The 23,247-nt window shown below is 44.6% G+C and overlaps 1 protein-coding gene across 6 annotated transcripts in view; it reads left to right on the top strand.

Annotated features, from left to right (window-relative positions):
• The window catches only part of IQSEC1 (IQ motif and Sec7 domain ArfGEF 1), a 281,157-nt gene that overhangs the window by 104,160 nt on the left and 153,750 nt on the right, over window positions 1-23,247 (top strand). For 4 of the 6 annotated variants that reach the window (XM_069027864.1, XM_069027865.1, XM_069027866.1 and 1 more), the window contains one exon: window positions 17,559-17,645. The exons of the other annotated variants lie outside the window; for them this stretch is intronic. In XM_069027864.1, coding sequence (XP_068883965.1) covers window positions 17,559-17,645 — 87 coding nt within the window. The remainder of the gene's footprint in view (window positions 1-17,558; window positions 17,646-23,247) is intronic. 6 annotated transcript variants of the gene reach the window in all.

A 23,247-nucleotide genomic window follows, 5' to 3' on the forward strand; every position in this document is an offset into this window, starting at 1 on the left:
TCTGGGATGAGGGGCTGGCCATGGCTGGGCTCCAGCAGGCTCTGGGATGAGGGGCTGGCCATGGCTGGCATCCAGCAGGCTCTGGGATGAGGGGCTGGCCATGGCTGGGCTCCAGCAGGCTCTGGGATGAGGGGCTGGCCATGGCTGGGATCCAGCAGGCTCTGGGATGAGGGGCTGGCCATGGCTGGGATCCAACAGGCTCTGGGATGAGGGGCTGGCCATGGCTGGGCTCCAGCAGGCTCTGGGATGAGGGGCTGGCCATGGCTGGCATCCAGCAGGCTCTGGGATGAGGGGCTGGCTGGTGCTCCTGGGAGCAGCTGCTCGGCCAGCCTGGAGCTGCTGCACTATGGAGCAGCTGCCATGCCAAGGCTGCTGCCAGCAGAAGGAGCTGAAAATGGCACTCGAGGGGTTCTTTGTGTCTACAAGTGTGTGCTCTGTAGTCCTTGTGAGCAAAAGAGTCTTCTGTGTGCAGACTCGAGTGCTGCTGCCTTTCACGCTCTGAGCTCCACGTGCACAAGGAGTTTGTTTGTTGAGGCTTTTACAGAAGGACCTTGAGAGGATGGAGACTTGATTTTTCATTTGCTCTTAATTGGCCAAAATCCTCTGCCTGGGCACACTGGGGTTGCTCAGGCTGGAGCAAAGGAGGCTCAGGGGGGACCTTGTGGCTCTGCACAAGTCCCTGACAGGAGGGGGCTGCAGCGGGGGTCAGGCTCTGCTCCCAGGGAACAACAGGACAAGAGGAAATGGCCTCAAGTTGTGCCAGTGGGAGTTCAGGTTGGATATGAGGAAATATTTCTTCACTGAAAGAGGAGTTAAACATTGGAACAGGATGCCCAGGGCAGTGGTGGGATCCCTGTCCCTGAAGAGCTCAAGAAATGCGTAGATGTGGCACTGGGAGATGTGGCTTAGTGGGCATGGGGTTTTTTGGTCAAAGGTTGGACTTGATCTTGGAGGTCTCTTCCTGCCTTCCTGATTCTATATTAGAAGCTCCAGAAAGCCAGCACTGACATCTACATGCTTGGTTTAGAACTAAATTTACTATAAAATTAGTATTAAAATTATTATTAAACTGAAGAGTTGTGGTGGGAAAAATGAATCGTGTTTCGGGTGGTGCTGGGAGTAGTGGTTTGCATGAAGACTTTATCTAAATCATAACTTGCATTATAAAAATGAACAAAAGTTGGGGAAGAGCAAGAGGGTTGGCAAAGGGAATCCTCTACCAGAGTGGGAAAACCCAGAATATCCCAACAGTTACCGCTGTCCAGAGTTCTGTATAACTTGTCTCAATTTGGAGCCAAAAGGGTGTTAGTGAATTTAAATAAATATTACAAAAAAGTATCTTAGTGTGTACTGGAGAAATGCTGGTGGAAAGAAACTTTGAGACTTAAATGCATTTAGATTTGGGCTCCTGTCTTTGGCTGCTGTTGTCTCGCCAGCCCCTCTGGAAGTGCAGGATAAGTTCTGTGTGTGCAGAGTGTGGGTGTGTGTTACCCAGAAGAGCTGAGCGGGGCGGGAGAGGAGGCAGCCTGGCTTGTGGGGTGCTGTGGGATGTGGGATTGGCTCTCGGGGGGAAGGTGTTTGGATGGATGTCTCAAAGCAGAGCCCTGTGGGTTTGTTGTTGCAGCTCTGAGCAGCACGTGCTGAGGCACATGTTGTTTGGATTCTCGTGTTCAGCTGACTCATCTCCAATCACTCTGGCTGCAGGAGAATTCAAGGACTGAGAACATCCATTGAATATTGGTGCTTTTGAGTGTTTCAGGCAATACAAGTGGGTTTTTTTCACACTTCCATTGTCTTAAAACTGTCAAAAAGTTCCTGTCTTAAATCTGCCATAATTCTGCAGATTCATCTGTGAAGTGTCTGTCCCCTGCTTTTCCTGCAGAGAGCAGATGAGGAGAATATTCCAGATGCTTTTCCTTGTGCAGCTGCTCCAGAGGTTTTCTTGCCCATCACACAGGTTCTGTATGCATGTCATGTATGGATTGACAGGGCTTTTTCTGCCGAGAAATCCTCTTTGGATATCCCATTGCTCTCCTTCTGCAAGTTACAACTTCAAGTGCAGCCTTGCTGGGAGCTGTTCTCTTCCTGCATTCCTCCAGTATTGAAATTCATTCCTCATGGCCCAGAGCAGCTGTGGCTGCCCCTGGATCCCTGGCAGTGTCCAAGGCCAGGCTGGACACTGGGGCTGGGAGCAGCCTGAGACAGTGGGAGGTGTCCCTGCCCACGGTGGCACTGGATGGGCTTTAAGGTTCCTTCCACCCCAAACCATCCTGTGACTCTGAGGTTATTCCACTGAAAAGTTCTTACTTGAAATTACTGACTTGATGACCCTACATCAGCAAACAGCACCAAACTGGTGTCACTCCATGTTCTAGGAACTGCTGAATATTTAAGCTTGTAGGGAATTTAAATTCCATGCATGCTGTTGTAAACGTGGTAACTTCCTGCTCCAGTCAGCACTGCATCCACGGAATATCCAGCTAGGCTTTGGTTTATACTTACCCTGGGGAGAGAGGTGCCATTGGTGTTTCTATTAACATACTGACAGATATATTGACATCAGTTGTCTTCAGTCTTGCCTGTTTAATTAATAAAATTGATCTGCTGAGCATCTAGCTAATAATTCTGGGGCAAATATTCCAGCTAGTCTTGTTACTAAAATGGAGTTTTCAGCCTCTTGCTGTGGAATCTGCCATGAGTCTGGTTGCCAAAATAATTTAATGATTGTTAATTTGTAGTCTTTCCTTCATCTAAAGTGCTTAAGCTGGATTTTTATTGCAACAATTAAGGACAAAATAGTTAAAATGCCTTCACAGAAAATAAATGCAAAGGAATAATCATAAAATCCCAGCTTATTTTTATGTAGAAAAGATGAAACAAATAAATTTAATGTCAGTGTGTTATATAAGACCCGTTGAACAGCAGCTGCAGTCAGAGTTTAAGCTAGGAATAAAATGCATGATTAATATGCACAAAAGATGTAGGAAACACTTCTGAACTTCTTTTATCCATTTGTAGCCCAGTTGACTGCTTTTCTGGCTTAGCTAATTGTTGGGTAAATGACTTCCTAATTCTGGGTTAGGTCAGAAAAACACATTAAAGAATAAAACCATCTGCAGTGTCAGTGACTCGTGGCGTCCTGGGCTAGAGACAGGCACTTCTCTTATCTCTTCTCCAGTGATTAATGATTACACTGCCCATTAGTTTACTAATGTTTGTAGAGCATCTTCTGGTGGCAGATACGGCTTCACTGAGAGCCCAGAGGATGAGCAGGCGCTAATTGCATCCTGCTCATTAGGATTTGTTCTGCTGCTGGCCCTTACTTGGTGCTGTACCTGCACCACCTCACAGCTGAAAGGTCCATGCACGAGGATCTGTCCTGGATTTTGCATTTTCAGCTCCATTTTTCAGAGGATGAAGGAATGAATCTCAACAAATATTTTGGACTTATGTGATGAATAGGGGAAGAAATATATATCAAATAAACCCTAGCAATTAAAAACCTTTCCCAGACTTGCAGAAGCAGAATTGCTTTCCAAGACATAAAGTCTTAACAGAGAAATTTCTAAGGTGATCAATTTAATACAAAGCATTTTAACATTTTCAGTGGAAGTTTGTGTTAGGGCTGACTGAAGGCTGCAAAATTATTTGAATTTGGGTGGGAAAGATTTTATTTTTTTAAAGGCTTCCTTTTAAAAGCAGTTGTTCTGCATAGTGGGAGGAGGTATAAATACTTGTTTAGAGCCTTGTTTTAGCAGAGTTCTTAAGTGTAGCTTAAAAGGAAGCAGTTTGTTACTTGGGGCTCAAGTCATTTAGCAGAAAACAAAGGATGTTTTAATAGTAATGTCAGGGTACAAGTTGAAAAAGGATTTATTGTGAGTGATAACACACAGATTTTTCCACAGCTCTAACTGCTGCCAGCATTGTTTAATACTTGTGAGGGACTTTTTTTTTTCTTTTTTTCTTTTCTTTTTTTTTTTTTTGTGATGAGAGACAGTAAAATTAATTCAGCAGCTACTGAAATGATGTTCAACTGAGGCCTCATTTTGGTCAAGAAGTAGATTTAATAACTACTTCTAACTATATTAAGGGTAAATGGAAAGTATGTAAGACATAAGATATAATAGATAAATGCATTTAGCATCTATAGAAAGCTCAGAACATACAGGGATAAAATTAGTATTGCAGAGGAAATTCAACACAAGCAAATGTGTATCAACTCATCAGTAACAACCAAGCTGAAAATTAGAAGCAGCTTCCAGTGAAAGCTTTGGGGCATCTTGCTAAAATAAACAGTAGGGAAAAATTATTCAGAGGCTTCAGACAGAACTACAAACGTTCATGAGAAATACTTCAAAATGTGATTGAAAATGAAAATACTGTACTCTGACCTGAGACATTTTTGGCAGTTCTTCTACAACTGTTTATTTTTGCTTTGAGCTTCAATATTTTATCAGTGGATGTTCCATGGAGGGGCACACATGCCTGCAGGGAAGAGAGCACAGATTTGGATCCTTCCCATCATATCCCAAGCATCCACATCCCTACTGCAGCCGTTGGGGTTCTCACTCTTCCTCTGAGACACATTTTGTGCATCAAAAGCACCAGTGCCCAGAGAAATAAGCAATAGGTAATTACATATATAATTATATAATTGTTGTGGTGGCCCAGCCTCCCCAGGGGGCTGAGGGGGCTGGAACCAGCCTTGATGAGGAGAGGCCACAGATGTGATTTGGATCCCTGTGCCAGCCTTGCTCCTCAGGAGCTGAATGGAGCCTCCATGGACACAGACCAAGCCCAGCACTTCAGACATGGAATCATGGAATGGGTTGGGCTGGAAGGGATGTTAAAGCCCATGTGCAGGGGCAGCTCTCACTAGGCCAGCTTGCTCTAAGACACAGCCTAGTCTCAGGTGGGAGAGTGAATATGTGGGAGTTTTTAGCCTGCAATGGAAGTTCTTCCTCTAAAAATGGTCTCTCAGGTCACAAGTTGCTGGTATGAACACCATGGTGGTCAGCTTTGTGTCCTGTGTGTGTCCATACATGAGGGTAACACTCACTGAGCCACTTTTGCTTCCTAAACTCAAAATAACAAAGTCTGGGGGCTGTGTCAGGACCAGGCAGGGTAAGGTTTTATTTTGGGGTGAGAGAAGCAGGAATAGGGAGGAGGAGCTGAGCATGCATCTTGTGTTTGAGTAGATGGTCTGAGACCTCCTGGGCAGGGGCAGGGATGTGTCCTTTGTGCCCAGTGACCTCACCCAGAACTTCAACCACAAACTGGCTTTGCTCTGGTGTTCTAGAATGTGTCAATAGCAAAGCTCCTTAATCCTCCAGAGACCAACATGTTAATAACAAACAGGAGAATACAATAACTGGTAACAAATGGCTTTGCTTGATCGTCTGTCTCAAAACCTTCAAGATAAATTCAGGCCCTCATTCCAGACAATATACCATGTTTGATATTGCTCAGGTGATCTGTTTATTCCTCACAGCCATGGACAGAGCAGGAATCTCAGCAGAGAAAACTGGGTTTTGGGGACAGCTAGTTCTGTGGCTGTGCAGGTCATTGATGCTGGCAGGTTATCAGTCTTCAGAGCACTCAGTACCACTGGCCATTTATTGTGACAGCCTGTCCATGCTGCAGCCCGTGGGAGTTCTTCTCAGGCACTTCAGTGGGATCAGAGTCCTTGTCTTTAATACTTTTAGGTTGTACAGTGGTTAGGATAATGGCTTGGGCATTTTTATGTCCAGTTCTTTGCACACAGTGACATCAATGACTGTACAAGTGTCTTGCTGAGCTGACTTTGTAGTGCCGGGGAGGACTCAGCCCCTGTGTCCTCAGTTCTGCCCTACTTACTGTATTTTTCTGATAAAGAAAAGCCTTTTTTTAAGTTAAAAGCTAAGGCTAAACAGCCTGTGCAGTTACTGACTCCTCACTTTGTAATATTCAATCAATTGTAAAACATTGGAGTTCATTCTGCTAAGACACGGACGTGGGCAGACCTTACCCACACTCACTCATCAGCCCAACTCCCATTGTTCTAGGGGACAGCTGAGGGACCCTGAACTGAAGATATGTTGGCTAAACCAGTGTTTAACTGGAATGATGCAAATGAGTCCATTATCTTGAATAAAACTGTGGAGCTTAGGTGAGTTCAGAGGCAGATAGTTGCTTCCTCAGTTATTTTATCCAGACACCTCCAACCAAAAAGTAGAACTGAACTGAAAGCTTGTCCCAAACACAGGCAACAATGCCATGCACTGTAAAAGCTTCCCATTATCCTGTCCTTCTTGATCTGGATTGACTATCAGCCAGGGAGCACCTTTCTGAATACCTGTGTAAGTCATTCCTCACTTTTCATTCAACCTGTGCACTGTCAGACATCTGCAGAAACTGGAATTAAAGCCAGAAGAATGCACCAAGCTACCAAGCCTGTATATTCTCTTCCTTCAATGCCACTGGTGATTGAGCTACTTGACCTTGCAATAGCTGGGAAAGCTGTTTTATGGGTTTCTTTATGGGATGGTGTTGTTTCCTTAGCAGGCATTTATCATTTATGTGATACATTGGTGGCTGTGATGAGCAAGTTCAGAACACACAAGCACCTCTTGAAATTGTACTTTTCCAGTGCTCTGTATTTGATACCTGCTAAAAATGAGGCAGTATTTGAGTCATTATAAAGCTTCCCTGGAAGGCAAGATACCTTTAGGCTGTGCAGCAGAAAAGAACACTCCTCTAAATCTGTATTTCTCTGAATTATCTTAATTTGTGCAAAAGATAATTCAGCTTCCAAAGCTGACAGATACCTGTGATCATGTCAGTGCCTTGCAGTGTTGCACATCTGTGTTCAAGGTATGGATGCCCCAATCCAGGCCTCCACGTGGCATGGGGACACTTTGCTCAGGTGCCTGACCTGTGCCATGAGCCCCTGTGGGTTGGAGTTACAGGATCTGGCTCCCAGTGAAGGTTTTGGGAACTGTATCAACAGAGATACTTGGGAATGGATTCTGTGCAGCTCACTCTGCTGGGTGGGGCAGCACCACGTCAAGTGGATATTTATTTATTTCCTAAGATGAATTTATTTCCTAAGATTTATTTATTTATTTATTTCCTAAGATGAATCCCCCTGGAGTACCTGTTGATGCTGGATCCAAGCACTACAGGCCAGTTATGTGGGGGAATGGGGAACCCCACAGGTTTCTTACTGCATTGCCATGGCACCAGCACATGGTGATGTGACTTGGGGGCTGTGGCTGCTCTGACAGTTCTACAAATTACCATCAAATTTGCTTTTGCAAACCAAAGTGCACCTCTGCTAAACAGAATCATGGAATCAGGGAGTGTTTTGGGTTGGAACGGACCTTAAAAACCACCTTGTTCCACCCCCTGCCATGGGCAGGGACACCTTCCACTGTCCCAGGCTGCTCCCAGCCCCAGTGTCCAGCCTGGCCTTGGACACTGCTCTGGGCACCCTGTGCCAGGGCCTGCCCACCCTCCCAGGGAACAATTCCTTCCCAATATCCCATCTAATCCCACCTTCTGTCAGTTTGAAGCCATTCCCCTCTGTCCTGTTGCTCCAGGCCCTTGTAAATAGTCTCTGTCCATCTTCATTTTTGGCTCCTTCAGGTACTGTGAGGCTGCAATTAGGTCACTCCTAATTTATTTGCAAATCAGTTTGGACCAAAGATCTCCTGCCTCTCCCTTTTTTTTTTTAATTTTTTTTAGTTTTGCAGCATCTTTGGCAGTTCCTGCTCCCCGTGAGCCCCAGGAGCTGCGTAGGTGCATCAGGAGGATTTGGCTGCCCACTTCCCCCTCTCCCTCTGGAAATGGGACAACTGGCCATGGAGCTGGTCACTTGACCATGGCAAATGAGCTGCCCTCATCAGTGTGTTCTGGTGTGTATTTAACTTAATAATGTGAGCAGATGGTCATTATATTGATTCATGAAGGAAGGGAGGAAGCTTGGCTTGGGAACGTCAGGGCTGAGTGCTGAGCATCAGAGCCGGGCAGGATGCAGGGGAGGGGAGGAAAAAAGCACATTGTTGTGCTCTGTGGGGTCTGCTGCTTTGGTTTTTTGTTTGGTTTTCTCTTTCACAAAGTACCACCGAATAAAATCAAGTCGAGGTGACTCATCAGGCCTGTAGAAATGATCATTTCCCTGGAGAGGAGGCTCTTAGAGCACAAGCAGGATGGTGCTGAAGTGTTTGCACCACTGGTGGTGCTAAAAAGGGGGGAGATGGGGAGGCAGTAGTCTGTAGAGTTGTGAAACTTCTCACTCTGCTGTTGCTATTAAAGATGACAGCTCTTTCACAGGGAAAAGGTAACACTGAAGTAATAATCCTTCAGTAATTTTTTTTGCAAAGAGCAACTTTGTTTAAATCTCTTCCCATTTAGTAGGATATAACTGGAGATTGAAGCTAGAAGCTAATTGTATAAAATATTCAGCCACTCTCCTTGTTAGCCAAACTGGGAAGTTCACAAATCCCCAACCTGCAGCAGCTCGCAGGAGCAGCTTGATTTGGTTCTTAATTCTGCAATTTTCACAGGACAAATGCTGCATACAGAGGAATATTCTCCTGAGCAAGAGCTTAATCTCGTGTTTAGGTTCCTGTTTCTCTAGTTGCTGATTAGCTTTGCTGTCTTATCAGTTTATGTCATAGTATGTGACTATAAATTGACTTTGCAGGGAAGAGGGAATACGTTCGTCTTCACAGATGCTGCTGTTTCCATGGAGATAAAAGGACCAATGGCCTTTTCTTGGTTTGGACTGTACTACAGTGAGCAGGCAGAGATGGTGCATTCGAAAATGCAACATTTGGTGCTTTGATATTTCCGTCTAAATATCAAATGAGAAAGCATATTGTTTTTTCTTGGTGATGAAGTTGAACAATAAATACAGCTTTGGGACTTTTTCTGGAAGCAGAAAGCGAGCCCACCAGGAATGTGAGAACAGCGTGGCTGGTTTATGCTTGCTAAACCTCCTCTCTGGGAAAAACCTTTTGGCTTTGCAAAATATAACCCTGTAGAGCCTTTGGGTTTATCTGATGCAGTGTTTGATGCTGGTTACATCACCAGCTTACTTATCCGTGATGTTCCACCGTGGCTGAGCCTGAATGAGCGTGCAAAAGCTGTGAATGTGATTTTTTTTTTTTCCCCACTTTTTTCTCTCCTTAAGAAAGAGCTTTTCTACCTCAGATTGTGTGAAAGAAAATAAAAATACCAAGCCCACCCCCCACTCAAGGATGGCTTGCAGAAGGTGTTATTTGTGAGTACCTTTTCCTTCTTCATCTGTCGTCACGTCTCTGATATCTGTGTTGAGGATTCCAGAAGTGGGAGTAGTGATCAGTTTATTGTTGGGTAGGTTTCTTTCCATGAACCATTTTTAGGGTGTTACCTTTTTTGGCAGATGAATGCTCTGTATATTAAACATGTTTAGATGGTGATGATGATGATTGTGTTTGTGCATATGGGTATTTAAAAACACAATGTAATAAAGTGAGTAGTCTATGTTTAGCAGGGAAAAAAACGAGGAAACCCTTCACTTTGCATCCAAGCAGCAATGCAGGGTGCTAGGAATTCTGTCTATGATGAGTCAAGGATCTCTCTTCCATTTTGTTCAAATGCTTTGTCATATTAGAGTGCAATCTGTCTTTTCAGCACAGAAATACAGACAGAGGGACATGCAGTGCAGCCTTGAGCAGTGGGGTATCGAGAAGGCAAAATGTCGCTGTGATTTTGCTGTTATGTTTATGCTGAGCAGAACCTAAAGGTGCATTAATTGCTTATTATTCCCTGGAGCAGTTTCTGGAGGGTTGCCACAGGAGTTGGTTCTCCCGTGGGCTGGAGGCTGAGCAGCCCCTGTGGGAGCTGAGCCTTGGCTCGGGGCTCAGGGCTCGGCCGCTCTGGAGGACGATGCCGAAGTTCCCGTGCTGGCGGTGCTGGGATGGATGGGGACACACAGGTGGTTTGCTCCAAAACGGGCACAAACCAGGCAGGAATGGGCCCTTGGATTTGTCCTCACCCCCAGTCCAGGGGCTTGGAATTGCTGTACCTCTGTTTGCAGTTCTGAACCCCCGTTAACCATCCGCCCCCTTAAGGGTTAAATTTGAGCTTTCCAGAGGATCCTGCATGAAACACACACAGTTGTCATCCCAAGCCTTTTCCAGTTCTTTAACAGTGCCTCTGAGTGCCCTGATTTGAGTAAATCTGCTCCATGTTCAGTAGCACCATCCACACACAGGCAGAGTGAATCCAACTATTCAAAAACAAACTCCTCAAATAGAATAACACAAGAATATTGGAATCCATCTTAAAGTTTTCTTTAGCCTTTTGTGTTGTGCTGAAGGGGTGAATGGTTAAGTTGAAATGGTTTAGAGTCAAAATAAATGTGGAGCCTTTTGTAGGAAGTTGAAATAGAAAAAGTAAACTTAGAAAACAGGTTGCAGCCTTCCAGGTATGCATGGATCAGCTTTAAACATCCTGCTGTGTGTTTATCCATGGGAGAACAGTTCTGTTTGTGTTGGAGTCCATCTGCATTTGGGTCCTGGGATTTGGGGATTCTGTAACTCTCAGCAGGGAATGGATTTCATACAGTGCTTATCATGTGGGGGTAAGGGATATTTAATCCCTGCATGTTGCTGTCTTTAACAGTGAGGTTGCAGTCTTATTTACAGACCCATCTGGTGCAGTATTTTCCTGCTTTGCTGCTTACACCTTTGATGTCTTGTACCCACCTCAGCACGTTGCTGTAGAAAACAAGATGTGGACTCTGCCTCCTACTTTAATTCTGTGTTTTAACTCCTGTGTAAGAGAGCTAATGCTGATTGTTGGCAAGAGGAAAATGTAAGCTGGGATTTTTTTTTAAGAACTTACTCTTAAGAACGCATGTATATAGAAAATCTTCATGTTCTTAAAAACTAACGGGTTCTGAATACTGAAAATATATGTTAAACTGTTATACACCAGTTCTTCGATGCAGGAGTAAGTTTTCAGATGAAACCTTACATATAACAACTCTGTCAGTGTTCTTGTAATATATATATGCCAAAGATTTTTGCCATTAAAAGCACCTTTTTTAAGATAAAAATATCTTTTTACATCTTAAAGTGTAGAAAGCCTGGTTGTTGCTGCTCTAAAAATAGCTGAATAACAGTGTCACACTACTTGGATTAGTGAAAGCATTTTTTCAGCTGCTGCACTGAATAGAACATATGTCACTGGAGCATTGTTTTAAGTAACAGGATTTGCCTTGCTGTAAATCTCTCACGCTGAATCTGGGTAATTTCATCCTTTGTACTTTGCTATTTTGGCTCTTTCATCAGCTGCAAATCCAATATGTACAACTGGCACTGCTCAGCTTTGGGTTTACTGTGGTTATTGCTCTGTGAGATTAGAAATGTGGCTGTGTTTTGTAATGGCAGTTGTAGTTTCTTGAGGATTTCTGGGACCTAATTTAATGATGTGGGAAACACAGAAAAGATGTGGTGAATATATCCATTTTCTGATTTAATCTAAAATATAGTTTCCTTCTCTCATGTCTGTTTGCTCTTAATTTCTGGGTTGGGACTGTGTGGGGTCTTTTCTACAGGTTTTGACAGCTCCCAGTAAGCACAACTGACACAAGTGCATCTTATGAGTCCTGTGAATTATTCTACATCCATAGATGGGGTTTTAGTAAGACTTAAAAAGAAATGTTTGTAATTAGAAGTGTCAACATATTAATAGTCTTAATTAAATTCACCCTAGTTCCAGCTAACCCAGGATTGGAGGCTGCCTGCAAACTGTGCAGGGATGCAGAAGGGTCCCCTCCTGCCTGTTTGTGTCGGCTGGTACTGCATTTTCATGAAACCAGAAAAAGTTTATAATAATTATTTGTAATTCTCTGTAATGCTAGTAAGTGTTGTGTTCCAGGATGGGACAAAATAATGGCTGTTCCTTGTTTAGTATGCTGGGACTGTCGTGGTTCCATTCTCCCAGGAGATGATAATTATTTGCAGGCCCTTTGATAGAGGAGAGGTCAGTGAGAGTGTGCCTGATGATTCCATTGAAAAATCCAGCTGTGGGCACTTGAGTTGGGAATACACAAAGGGAAGCATTATTCCAAACAAGAACTCCCAGTCTGCATTTATGCTGCGCCGTGTACAAATGCTGCTATTAAATCGTTTTGATGACAACCAAATCTGATGAATTCTGGAACAAAAATTCAGTGGTCTGTACTCTGGACTGTGTGTGCTGCTCGTTTGGAACTGCAGGTTTTATTGAGCATCCTTGTAGCTGGTGAAAATATCTTTCATTTGTGTGAAAAGGAAATGGCATTCTAGAATGCTTTTAACCAGGTCCTGACTATTGCATGGAAGGGGAGGCAGAGATGGAAGGAGGGAGATGCCAACAGAGCAGCTCTGCAACATATGGCTGTGCTGTTTGTGATATGTGGGTGAGTTTTTTGACTCTCAAAGTCCATGCAGAGTAATTACACTGGTGTTTACCTGCCAGGAGCTGTCCTGCTGCCTCCCTGGGATTTGGTGTCCAAGAAGCTGTGCACAAAGAGCCATCTTGTGCACAGGGAATGAGGGAATGGAGGGAGGAGTTGTGGTCTCCTGCAGTGCGTGGTGGTCTCTGCTGTGAGCTGTAAGTTTTTATGTATGCAACCATAAAAGCAATAGCAGCATTTAATTTTGTAGGGTTGCCATCCAAAAGAGTGTGCCAGGAAGTTTATTAATAATAACAACACTGTGAAAAAACATAATATTTTCTGTGTGCCACCACAGCCTCTCCTGGCCGTGCTTGGCTGCAGAGTGCTGGACATCCAGTGGGGTGAAATGAATAGGAAATCAGAGAAGGTTTTTCAGTGCTACTTCACGAGCCAAAATCATACTGCCCTGTGAATTTTAGGTACAGAACAGTAGGAATTTGTCCTTGGAAATGGGAATGTGTCATGTGCTAAATCACCTCGTAGTGGCCACAGCCACAGCCAGCTGCAGTCACTCCTCGGCTGGGACAGCAGGAGCTGCTGTGAACAGCTTCCTGCTGCTTTCTCTGCTTTCCAAAAAGTTGTCCTAGGGGCTGGGTCAGGGAGTTCATTCTGAAAACACTTCTAGCAGGTTAATAAACTTGTTAATTAGCAAGCATTTAGCTGGAGTTGATGTGAGTCCATATTATTATGACTTTTATTGTTTATTACCTATCTGGATATCCTTCTGATTATATTTCAGACGCTGTTCCTCATGAAAGACATGGTTGGATTTGTTAAACAAGAACAGGACAGACTTTACTAGTTTTTAACTGCAGTCTTTTCTATCTCAGCTGTTGCCATAACTCTGGATCAACATGAGAAAGAAAATTTCCACTTGTAAAATAACGTTATTCTTCAACAGGATAAAACAGTGGGAAATGGAAGTGCTCCTTTCAATAGTTCCAATCAAACAAACCATTCTCAGCTACCTGGGGTGACATGGAGTGGATGGGCTTAAACAGGGGGGTGAACTTGTCTGCCCGTCCTGCTGCTTCCAAGCTGATTTTAGAAGGATGGGTGCACACAGGACCTGAGGCAGGACAGCAGCCTGTGCTGGGATTGTTTTCTCCACATCCTCACTGCAACATGCACTATATGGAAAAACGTCCCAGAAGAAAGGGAAGAATCCTGGCAGATGGAGGGGAACAGACAGTTGTTTCAGGCAAGAGGAGGAAAGGTGACTGAAGTCGTGGCTCTGGGAGGGTGCAGCAGCAAAGGGCAGTGAAGGTACGGAGCAGCTCCTGTCATCAGCCCCATCATTAACTCCAGAAAGCTCCTTCCAGCTGTGCTCCTGCACCCATTTCCCTCAGTCTCTGAGACCACAGTCTCAGGCTTTCTGTTTGGAAGCTCTTGTAGGAAGAAGCTCTCAGACAGTGATGGTTTAATAATTCTGACCCACTCACAGGTTTGCACCTGCTGAAAATTCAACAGCAGCAGAATAAGCAAGGGGTGGGTGATGTCCCGTGCTCACCACGGTGTCCTGTGCAGGGAGAGGGGACAAGCTGCCTCCAGGCTCCCAATTGTGCCAGGAGCACCTCCTGGCTCAGAGCACGTTGAGAAAGCACAGGATAACCTCTTAGAGCAAAAGTAAGTCCAGGTTAATGGCCCCGTGTTCTGTTCTCCCAGGTTGTTTAAAAACCAGTATTGAGAAAATTGTCTGCTGAGTTTGGGAGGCTTGTTAGGGATTGGAAGGGAAAATGAAAGGAAAAAAATAGTTGTGGCTTTATGTGATGACCAGTAAGCGATTTCTCTTTATTTGTACATCTGAGCAAGGCTCTAAACTGAAAGATTATAAAGTAAAGAATGGTCGTTTCTGTTTGCTGGTGGACAGGGAAGTGCTGTTAAACTGAGTGGATTCTAATGGCAAACAGGATGGGATTTACACAGGAGCGAGAGGCACAGCCACACCTGCCTGAAGTCTGTGTGCTCCATTAGGAGCTGGGTTTCTCCTGTTCTGCTGGGGAGTGAGATGTCAAGGGTTTGGGGCACATTTGGCTCGGGTTTTACTGGCTGGCTCATCTGCTCTCACAAGAACCTCGTGCAGGGATTCCTGTGAGCACTTGGGGAGAGCTGGGAGGAACTTGGCCTGGAAGTGGGAAATGGCCAAGCTTCCATGGGCACTGGGATGTTGCAGCAATGGGTCAGGAACTGAAATTACCAGGAGCTGCATTTGTCAATTCAGTCATTTGTCCCGTGTTGGTGCTGAAGTACCTGTGCTCTATTTATAATCCCAAATCATCCTTTGAAGAACATCAACTACAGATGTGGAAACTAATCTTCACAGGGCTGACTATCTGTGAGACTGTGAACATGAGAAGTGATTAATTCTCCTCCAAATGATTGAAATGTATTTCTTCTGATGTCTTTAGGTGTTAAAAATTAGTAAATGAATTCTAGCTTGAATGCAAACTTGTGTTGAAGGCTGATTGCATAATCTAGCTGTGAAGTTTAAAAAATAATTAAAACTCCAACCAAACCAAACAAAAAGAAGTCATTGGAACCTTAAACATTCTCTGGTATATTGCAGAGGAGTAAATGATTGCAAGAGCTGTTTTGGCAGGTGGTTGAAGGCACAAAATGCCACATATGAATCTTAAATTGCATCAGCAGATTTACCCCAATGCTTTGGGTAAAATCAGTATTAGTCAGAGGCTGTAAAGCCTGAGCCTCATCACTGTCAGGCTGACTTTAGTCAGTGGAATCTGGAGGAACCCAAACACTGAGGCAAGCTATTCCTGAATTTTAAAATTCAGAGCAGAATGCAGACCTTGTGTTTCCTCCATCGGGGTGGGACAAAGATCCCATCTGAGGAGCAGCTGAAATCCAGCCTGGTGCGTTGGACAGCAGCGACGTGGTGGCACCTCAGTGCCAGCCTGCAGCTGAACCCTGTCACCTGTGCCACCTCCTGCACCCCTGTGGCAGTGTAGGGACCTCCTACAAACCTCTGGCACTTCCCATTTGCTCTCAGGGGACGGGACTGTTGCGTTTCTGCTGCATCTTGGAACAGGAACTCGGGGCAGTTGAGCTCCTGACCCCAGTCCTGTGCTATGGGTGAGTACAAACAAGACCATAGGGAGAACTTCCTTCTTTGCTGCTCAGGTTTTTTTGGAACCCGGGAAGGTCAGAGTAGGACAGATTCATGGAGCCCTGTGGGCAGAATTGTTTTGGAAGAGCCAGGAGCAAGCTCTGTTCAAAAAGCTTTTTTGAGCACATCTGAGTCCAGAGAGATTCTTTCATATTCTTTCATATTTCACTGGTTAATTCTCTGAAGAAAGAGAGATCTGGGTAGAAAAAAGAGAGTGGTGGAAATGGAATCTGGGGCACTCTCCTACTAATTTCCTCCATTTCCTTCTTTTGCTTCTACTGGAAAAAACCAGCTATCCCAAGGCAGGAGGCAGCAGTTCTGTGTGAGCAGCTCCCCTGCCCGGTGTCACACTCATGCCCTGCACTCACAACCTGCTGCCCCAGCTCTGTGGATTGTGTGGAGCAACTTCTTGTGTGGATCTCGTGTGTTTTTCCTGACAAAAAATCCAGCTTTGGCATGTTCTGGCTGCTTTGATCATGGCCCATCAATGTTTTCAGTGATGTTCTCCATCTTTCTTTTGAATTGTTCATCTTTCCAAGTGGTTTGAAGGTGCCCCATGAGCACCTGTGCCCTGTGAGGTGTTAGCAGGGTACATCCCACACTGGTGAGGTGCCTTGTGTCTGGATTGGGCTGTATTTCCAAAAGCTCGAGTACTGTACAGGAGTTACCACCTTTAAACAGAAAATCCAGCTGATCCTGGCCATGCAGTTGCTGACACAGTGTTGGCAGCAGGAATCAGAACAGGCTGACCTTGTCTTTTTTCCTAAGGATTAGTAACTCACTCCTTCCTGAACAAAGCCTGACTTCCTTTTGCTTAACCACTCTGTTTGATCTTGAAGAAAGTGACCTCACAGGATTCACTTTAAGCCTCCAGGATGCAGAAGAATCAAAATCAGTCTTCTGAGACCTCTGTCAAGACACCAAGAGAAAGGTGGGGGGGTAAAAAGTGCATTTGTGTACACACAGAGACACACACACGTCCTCTGTTAACTGTCAGGCTGGATGATCACAAGTTAAATGACGATTTTCAGTTTAATGGCCCCTTCCATAGGTGCCCACTCAAAGAGCTAGGAGATATTGATTTTTTTTTTTTATGATTTCCTAGAAGAATGCTGTGTCCTAAGAAATTTGATTAGGTGGATTTATCATGGAGGACTTGCTGTGCTGAGCCTTGTTTAATGTTTCCTGGCACAAACACCAGGAATGCAGGGATGTGTGCTGTGTGGTGCTTAAAGATTTTCCAAGCTTTCCTTCAAGTGTGACCCCTTGTCTGGTTTTGAGGCTCCTCTTTGATTTAGTGAAACAATACCAATCTAATGATCTGGGGTGCAGAATATCTTTGTGCTGTAAAGCTTTTTTTTTTGTTTTCTTTCTACGCTTTGAACAAATGACAGCAATTAAACTGCTACTGCACAGTTTCGAATATTGCTTAAAACACTGGTGAAACTGGGGTTCTTTCACATTTTCAAATGGTGTATTTTGCAATATGGCTGTGATTGCTGGGCTCAAAGAAAGCTTTATGTCCATGTCCATTGCATTCTCCCTCCTCATGCAGAGCACTGTGCTTTAATTCCATGAACAGAGAACAGCCTGACTGGTGCAGAGTAAGATGCAAGCCTAAAGCTTCATTTCCATAGGGATTTTATCCCTCAGTGTTTCAGCTTTTGCCTTCGTTCCGCGTGGCAAGGCAAACCCCAAGCCTTAAATTGGCATTTGATCTTAACCTTGCAACAAACCTTTGATTCTTCATTGCGACAGCTCCTCACCGTCATTTTGATGTGTGCATTTAAAAGCTGGGACTGTTCCCCTCTATCCCCCGGGATCCAGAATTGACAGCTGTGCCTCAAATTTCAGTCACCGTTCTCGTGAGTTTCCAATATTCCTGTCAGCACCTGCCTTCCCCTAAAAAGCCCCTTTCTCAACACCTGGTGGTTTGACTTTGTGTTTTTCCTTGTGTCGTAGGTCTTTAAATACTCTGCACCAGTTTTGCTGTCCAGCTCCATTGTACCATTCCCAGCTAGCTGTCCCTGCCACACACTCAGAGTACAGGTAAGAGTAGACATGCTCCACCCACTGCTGCTTTCTGGAGAGAGATCTGATGTTGCCATTTGACAAGAGACAAGCAACTAGCTGCTTAAGTTTTAAAAGGAAAAAAAAAAAGAATATTGGAATAAACATCCAATATTTTGGACGTCTTGTAGGGTAGCTGAGAACAGAGCCATCACTGCAGTGAGTCCTTCTGTCAGGCACTCTGGAATTACTCAGTAAAATGAGTGTCATGTGCTTTAACAGGCACATCCCCGTGGAAAGACAGGGAAAGGGAGGTGCAGGTTTAGTTCTCACATGACAAATATGCTGAAATATTTATATAATTTATGGAGGATATTGATGTTGTTCTGGGCAACACTTTTTTTTAACCCCTGCCTGTTCCATGCCAGTAGCTGAGGAATCCATCCATATGTTTAACCCTCTGAAGGTTAAAGGCATGGACCTGCACAGGGCTCAGCACTGCCTTGGATTTGAATGAAATAAGAGGATTTTAAACACAGCCAGGCCCTTGATGCCAAGCAGAGTCTGCCCTGAATAGATCAAAAATACATGTTTTCAGCTCATAATGCTTCTTTTAACATAGATGCCTTTACTATCTATGTGTTCTCTTTGATCCAGTGTGGAGAGCAGCAATTACATCCCATAGTACAATTCACTGTCAGTGCCAGTGTTTATTGTAACATCTTAGAGAAGCATCAAAGGGCAGCTAATCTAAGTCATTGGAAATGAGAAAACTGTTAAAAAACTGTGCATGCCATGGAGAATATTGTCTTTAATTTTTACTTCTGCTATTAGTGATTAACTTAGTGATAATTGCCAGCTCATGAATAATATTAATATCAAAATATTGGAAGCCTGGTGCTGAAAAATCAAAATCGCTTTGCACGGGTGATAAGGAAAGACAAAAGCAAACAATGAATCCTAAATCTGTAAATGCATAAACATACTTCTGGTTTGAATATTTCATCCTGTAGTTATCTCTAACCATGCATGCTTGGATTCACCCTGTTGGTTTACGTTGCAGCATCTGTTCGTGTGTTTGGTTTTTTTCTCCCATCAGAGCCCTTCGTTTATTTGGTGGTAGTGAGTCCATAGTTGGGTTGTAAGACAGCTCAATATTCCTTTGGTGAAGAGCAGGGCCTGAAAACTATTTGATTCCCTGCTTGCTTTTTAGCGAGGCTTTTAGTTTTCCTGTGTCCTTAGTTGATAGTGCTTTAATTTTAAGGATCTTCCTGTGGGGATGTTGATGGGAAAACCAGCTTGAACGTCTGGTATCTTGCTCCATGTAGGGTATTATTTTTACCAGTAATATTTCTTCTGGAATTAAAGCTTAGAGCAGCATAACTTTGTGCTTGAAAAACCTGAACTTCTCCAGCTTTTTTTTGGGAACCTGAATCTCTGGATCTGCAGAGCCTGTGCAGTTTTCAGAGTGCCCAAACATGTGCCGCGGGACCTTGAGCTGATGGTCCAGGACTGGGGGGTGGAAGGAGCTCATCAGTGGCCTTGTTTGCTCTCAGTGACATTTAGGCTCAGGGGGGACCTTGTGGCCCTCCCCAGCTCCCTGACAGGAGGGGGCAGCCGGGGGGGTCGGGCTCTGCTCCCAGGGAACAGGGACAGGAGGAGAGGGAACGGCCTCAGGCTGGGCCAGGGGAGGCTCGGGTTGGACATCAGGGAAAAATTGCTCACTGAAAGAGTTGTCAGACCCTGGCACAGGGTGTCCAGAGAAGCTGTGGCTGCCCCTGGATCCCTGGTAGTGTCCAAGACCAACTTGTAGGGGGCTTGGAGCAGCCTGGGACAGTGGGAGGTGTCCCTGCCCAAAAGGCTTTAAGGTCCCTCCAACCCAAACCAGCTGGGGTTCTGTGAATAGGAGCATATGGAGGAGGTGCAGCCAGTCTCCTCCAGGGACAAGAGGCAACCAAAACAAATTGCATTAAGGAAAATTCCAGTTAGATACAAGGTGGGGAGAGAGGGAATTGCACCATGAGCATGGTCAGATGTTGGAACAGAGGCCAGGAGATGAAGTGGGGTCTCAGCCAACTGGCTGTAGCTGGCCCTGTTCTGAGCAGGGACTGGACTGGACTGTCCATACCTCCACTAGTCCCTGCTAACACAAATTATCCTTCATCCCACATCCCACTCTGTTCTTGGGAAGAATAAAAAGAGGTGCAAAATAGAATATTTTATCCTGTAGAATTTAGTTTCCAATTACACAGCGATGTGAGTGCTGTCCCTGCTCACAGATGTGCTGCTGTGCTGGAGCCAGGCTCTTACAGTGGTCCTCATGGCAGGAATTGGTTTGGTTCACCCATAATTTCAATTTCTGAAGTTATTATACCCAAACTGCCATCCCCACAACTGTGATCTCTGAGTCAAGTGCAAATGATGCACCTGTTTTTCCAGGACCTGTACATGGGGATCCCATTGCTGTGAATGAAAATGAGCTACTCGAGCTCTAACAGGATTGGGCTTTGCATTTCCACATACACTTAATGGTATTAAATTTAGCTTTTAGTCTTCCCATTTATCAGTTTATAAATAGAAATCATTAGAAACAAAACTAACAGACATGGATGCTTTGGTCTAGCTTCAGTTTTGAGGCTTTATTTAGAAAATACGCAGAGGGATTAATTTTGTAGCCCAGAATTAAAAATTAAATTTGATCTGAAAGAAGCAATTAATGAATGCACTACAGTGAAATCTGGAGCATCTCTGATTTGCTGTTAGCTAATTGCTGGATGTTTTATTCACTCCAGCAGTTTTATTTCAAGTCGAGACGATTTTTGGCATCTGTTTTGAATTGTTAATAGGGAAATAATGCATTTTTAATAACTGCAGCTATTGCAGCAATCCCTTGCTCGTTTTACAATGCTCAAAATAGACAGAAATAATACAAGTTATCTTGCTTTCTCCTATTACAAGGGAAGTCTTGGGCAGCCTGAGCATGTAGTGTATTTCCAGCTAGATACTTGTCTGGGTTCCAGTCAGCCCATATGCCTCCTCTGCTTGCTCTTTTTGGGTTATTTCTGTTTGGGAATTAAAAAATAGACCAGGAAATGTCTGTAACTTGGCTTCTCTGACTCCCTTCCCCTTCCTGCCTCCCAAGTAGAGCCTTGAAAACAACGGCCTCTAGCTGGAAGCTGCAGGTTCCACGAGCTGCTCTGGATTTGTCAGAGATCATTGGGACGCAGATTTTATATCTGGTGCGAAGGGCAAAGCAAAGGAAACGTGGGACACCCCGGAGAGGCTTCCAGAAGTAGAAATGCAGGTAGTCCTGTACTTCAGTGGCTGAGCCTCTGGCTTGATCCAGCTGCATCATCATCTCAGAGGCCCCACAGCTGGAATCTGAGCAGAGCAAAGCCCAGACATGAAAGAGAAAGGGAATTTAATCAACTGTGTCTTGTCTGAAGAACAGTTTGTTCCCAGCATTTTCTAAACATGTTTCCTATGGCTTTAAATTGATAAAGAATAGGTTTAAAATAGGTATTAAGAAGGAATTGTTCCCTGTGAGGATAGAGAGGCCCTGGCACAGGTTGCCCAGAGCAGCTGGGGCTGCCCCTGGATCCCTGGCAGTGCCCAAGGCCAGGCTGGACATTGGGGCTGGGAGCAGCCTGGGACAGTGGAAGGTGTCCCTGCCCATGGCAGGGATAGAATGAGATGAACTTTAAGGCCCCTTCCAACCCAAGCCAGTCTGGGATTCTGTGACACATCTTTAGGCAAGCTTCAGTCAGAACCTCAGCCCATCTGTGCAGGTGGGAGGTACCTCACACACAGCAAAATTTCACGTACTGAAGTGCCCATGCTGGGGATATCCAGTCCTATTCCTGTCTGTATTCCCTGTGTGGATATGGAATAGGCTGATGGATGCAAACTCCAACTGTGGACAGATTTGCTTACCACTAATGTCTGAGCATCTTTCCATCGGGTGTGTTTATTCATAACTGTGATCTCCTTGTTCTCATTTGCATGAGACGTTGGCTGTCACTCATTCCTGTCTCCATCTGCTCTACCTTCCATCCTTCTAATCTCAAATTAGATGCCCTTATCATGTCCAAAGAGCATTTTTAAAATGGTGAAGCTAGAGATTTTTCTTTTCTTTTCTTTTTTTTTCCCCAGTGAGACCTGTGAAAACAAAATGATAATGCAAAGGATGTTATAGTACCAAAGAAATCCCATCATTTTCTTGCAGTCTCTGCCTGCTTAATGTTTAATCAGCACCTCTGGGAGGTAAAACCATCATTCTGAAAATACTGTACTTGTGTGAAATTTAATGTGGAATCTTTGTTTCACCAGGTAATGTTGGCTTACATGCAACAAACCACTGTGTGGACGATGATAGAAGGATTGATTGTGCTATTTCTTTCTGTCTGAGCCCCTGAGAGGCTTTGGAGCTGTTTTGCCACCATAACTGGTTAACACAGAGGCTCCCCCTGCAACCATGCCGAGTTTTCAGATGCTTCTATCATGTATTAGAGTGGTTTGGTTTTCCTTAACTCTTCTCAAGAGCACAGTGGGAATTCTTGCACGCTAGCACAGCCAGGGAAAACTGGGAAATAGCTTATATCCCTGAAATTAAAAATATCTCTTTATAGATAAATGTACTTTGCAACTCTCAGTTTGGTTTTTTCCCTCTACTGGGCACTGTACTCTTCCCTGAGACACAAAGTAAACACCTGATGCATCCTCCCTGCAAATATCTCTAGGGACATCCCACACCATGCAGCAGAATCCCTGGTCCTGTGGTAGCTTCCAGTCAATGCTTAGTCACAGGTGAAGACATATCTGAAGGAGCTGCACTTCAGAATTCTTTTTAGTTCTGCTATGACTATTCATTGACATTTTCTACCAAAAAAATGTTGAACAGGAATCTAATTTATAACTGCAGTTGCCTAGCTGTACACCTCAGCATGTTTAAACACTTGAGCCTCTCTAGAATATGCAGAGATATAAAAGCTTGATGGTATTTTAATTTTCAAACTGAGCAAAGGAGTGAGAGCAGCATGGCCCAGACCAGCAGCACGTCGCCCAGAGAGGCAGGATGCAGATGGACACAGCGAACCAGATCCAAACTGTGACCAAATCCCACCCCACGTCAGTGTGAGGTTCAGCTGATTACATAAGGCATCTGTGCTCACACCCTATGGCAAAGGAAAGCTGGCATAATTCGAGTAATACTTGTAATTTTCCACTTGATGCCTACGTGATGCAGGGAGGGCAAACGGTGGATTGTGTTCCTGCACAGTCAGGAGAGCTGGCAGAATAGCATGAGATTTGGTTTTGGATTTTCTTGTTTTTCTTCCTCCATTGTGTTCCTTTCCATCCTCCTCCTCTAGCCTGGTCTTTACTTTAAAGGAAATGCCCCTTGTGGTTGTGTCACTGGTTCAGAAGTGGCCTCGCTGGAGCCTCCTGCTACGCCAGCATCTCCTTCCCTGCCATAAAGCACTTTTAGCATTACAGATGTGGGTATTCCAAACTGCTCCTGCCTTGTGGCACCATTCATGATGCTGGCAACTCCTCATGGAGACAGAGCTCTTCCTTGGACTCAGGGAGGGCGGGGGGAGTGGAGAGCAGACCTGGTCATCACCAGGATTTGTGTGTGTGAGGC

Source organism: Aphelocoma coerulescens, chromosome 12 (genome assembly GCF_041296385.1).
Source record: "Aphelocoma coerulescens isolate FSJ_1873_10779 chromosome 12, UR_Acoe_1.0, whole genome shotgun sequence".
In the NCBI taxonomy this organism is placed as follows: domain Eukaryota; kingdom Metazoa; phylum Chordata; class Aves; order Passeriformes; family Corvidae; genus Aphelocoma; species Aphelocoma coerulescens.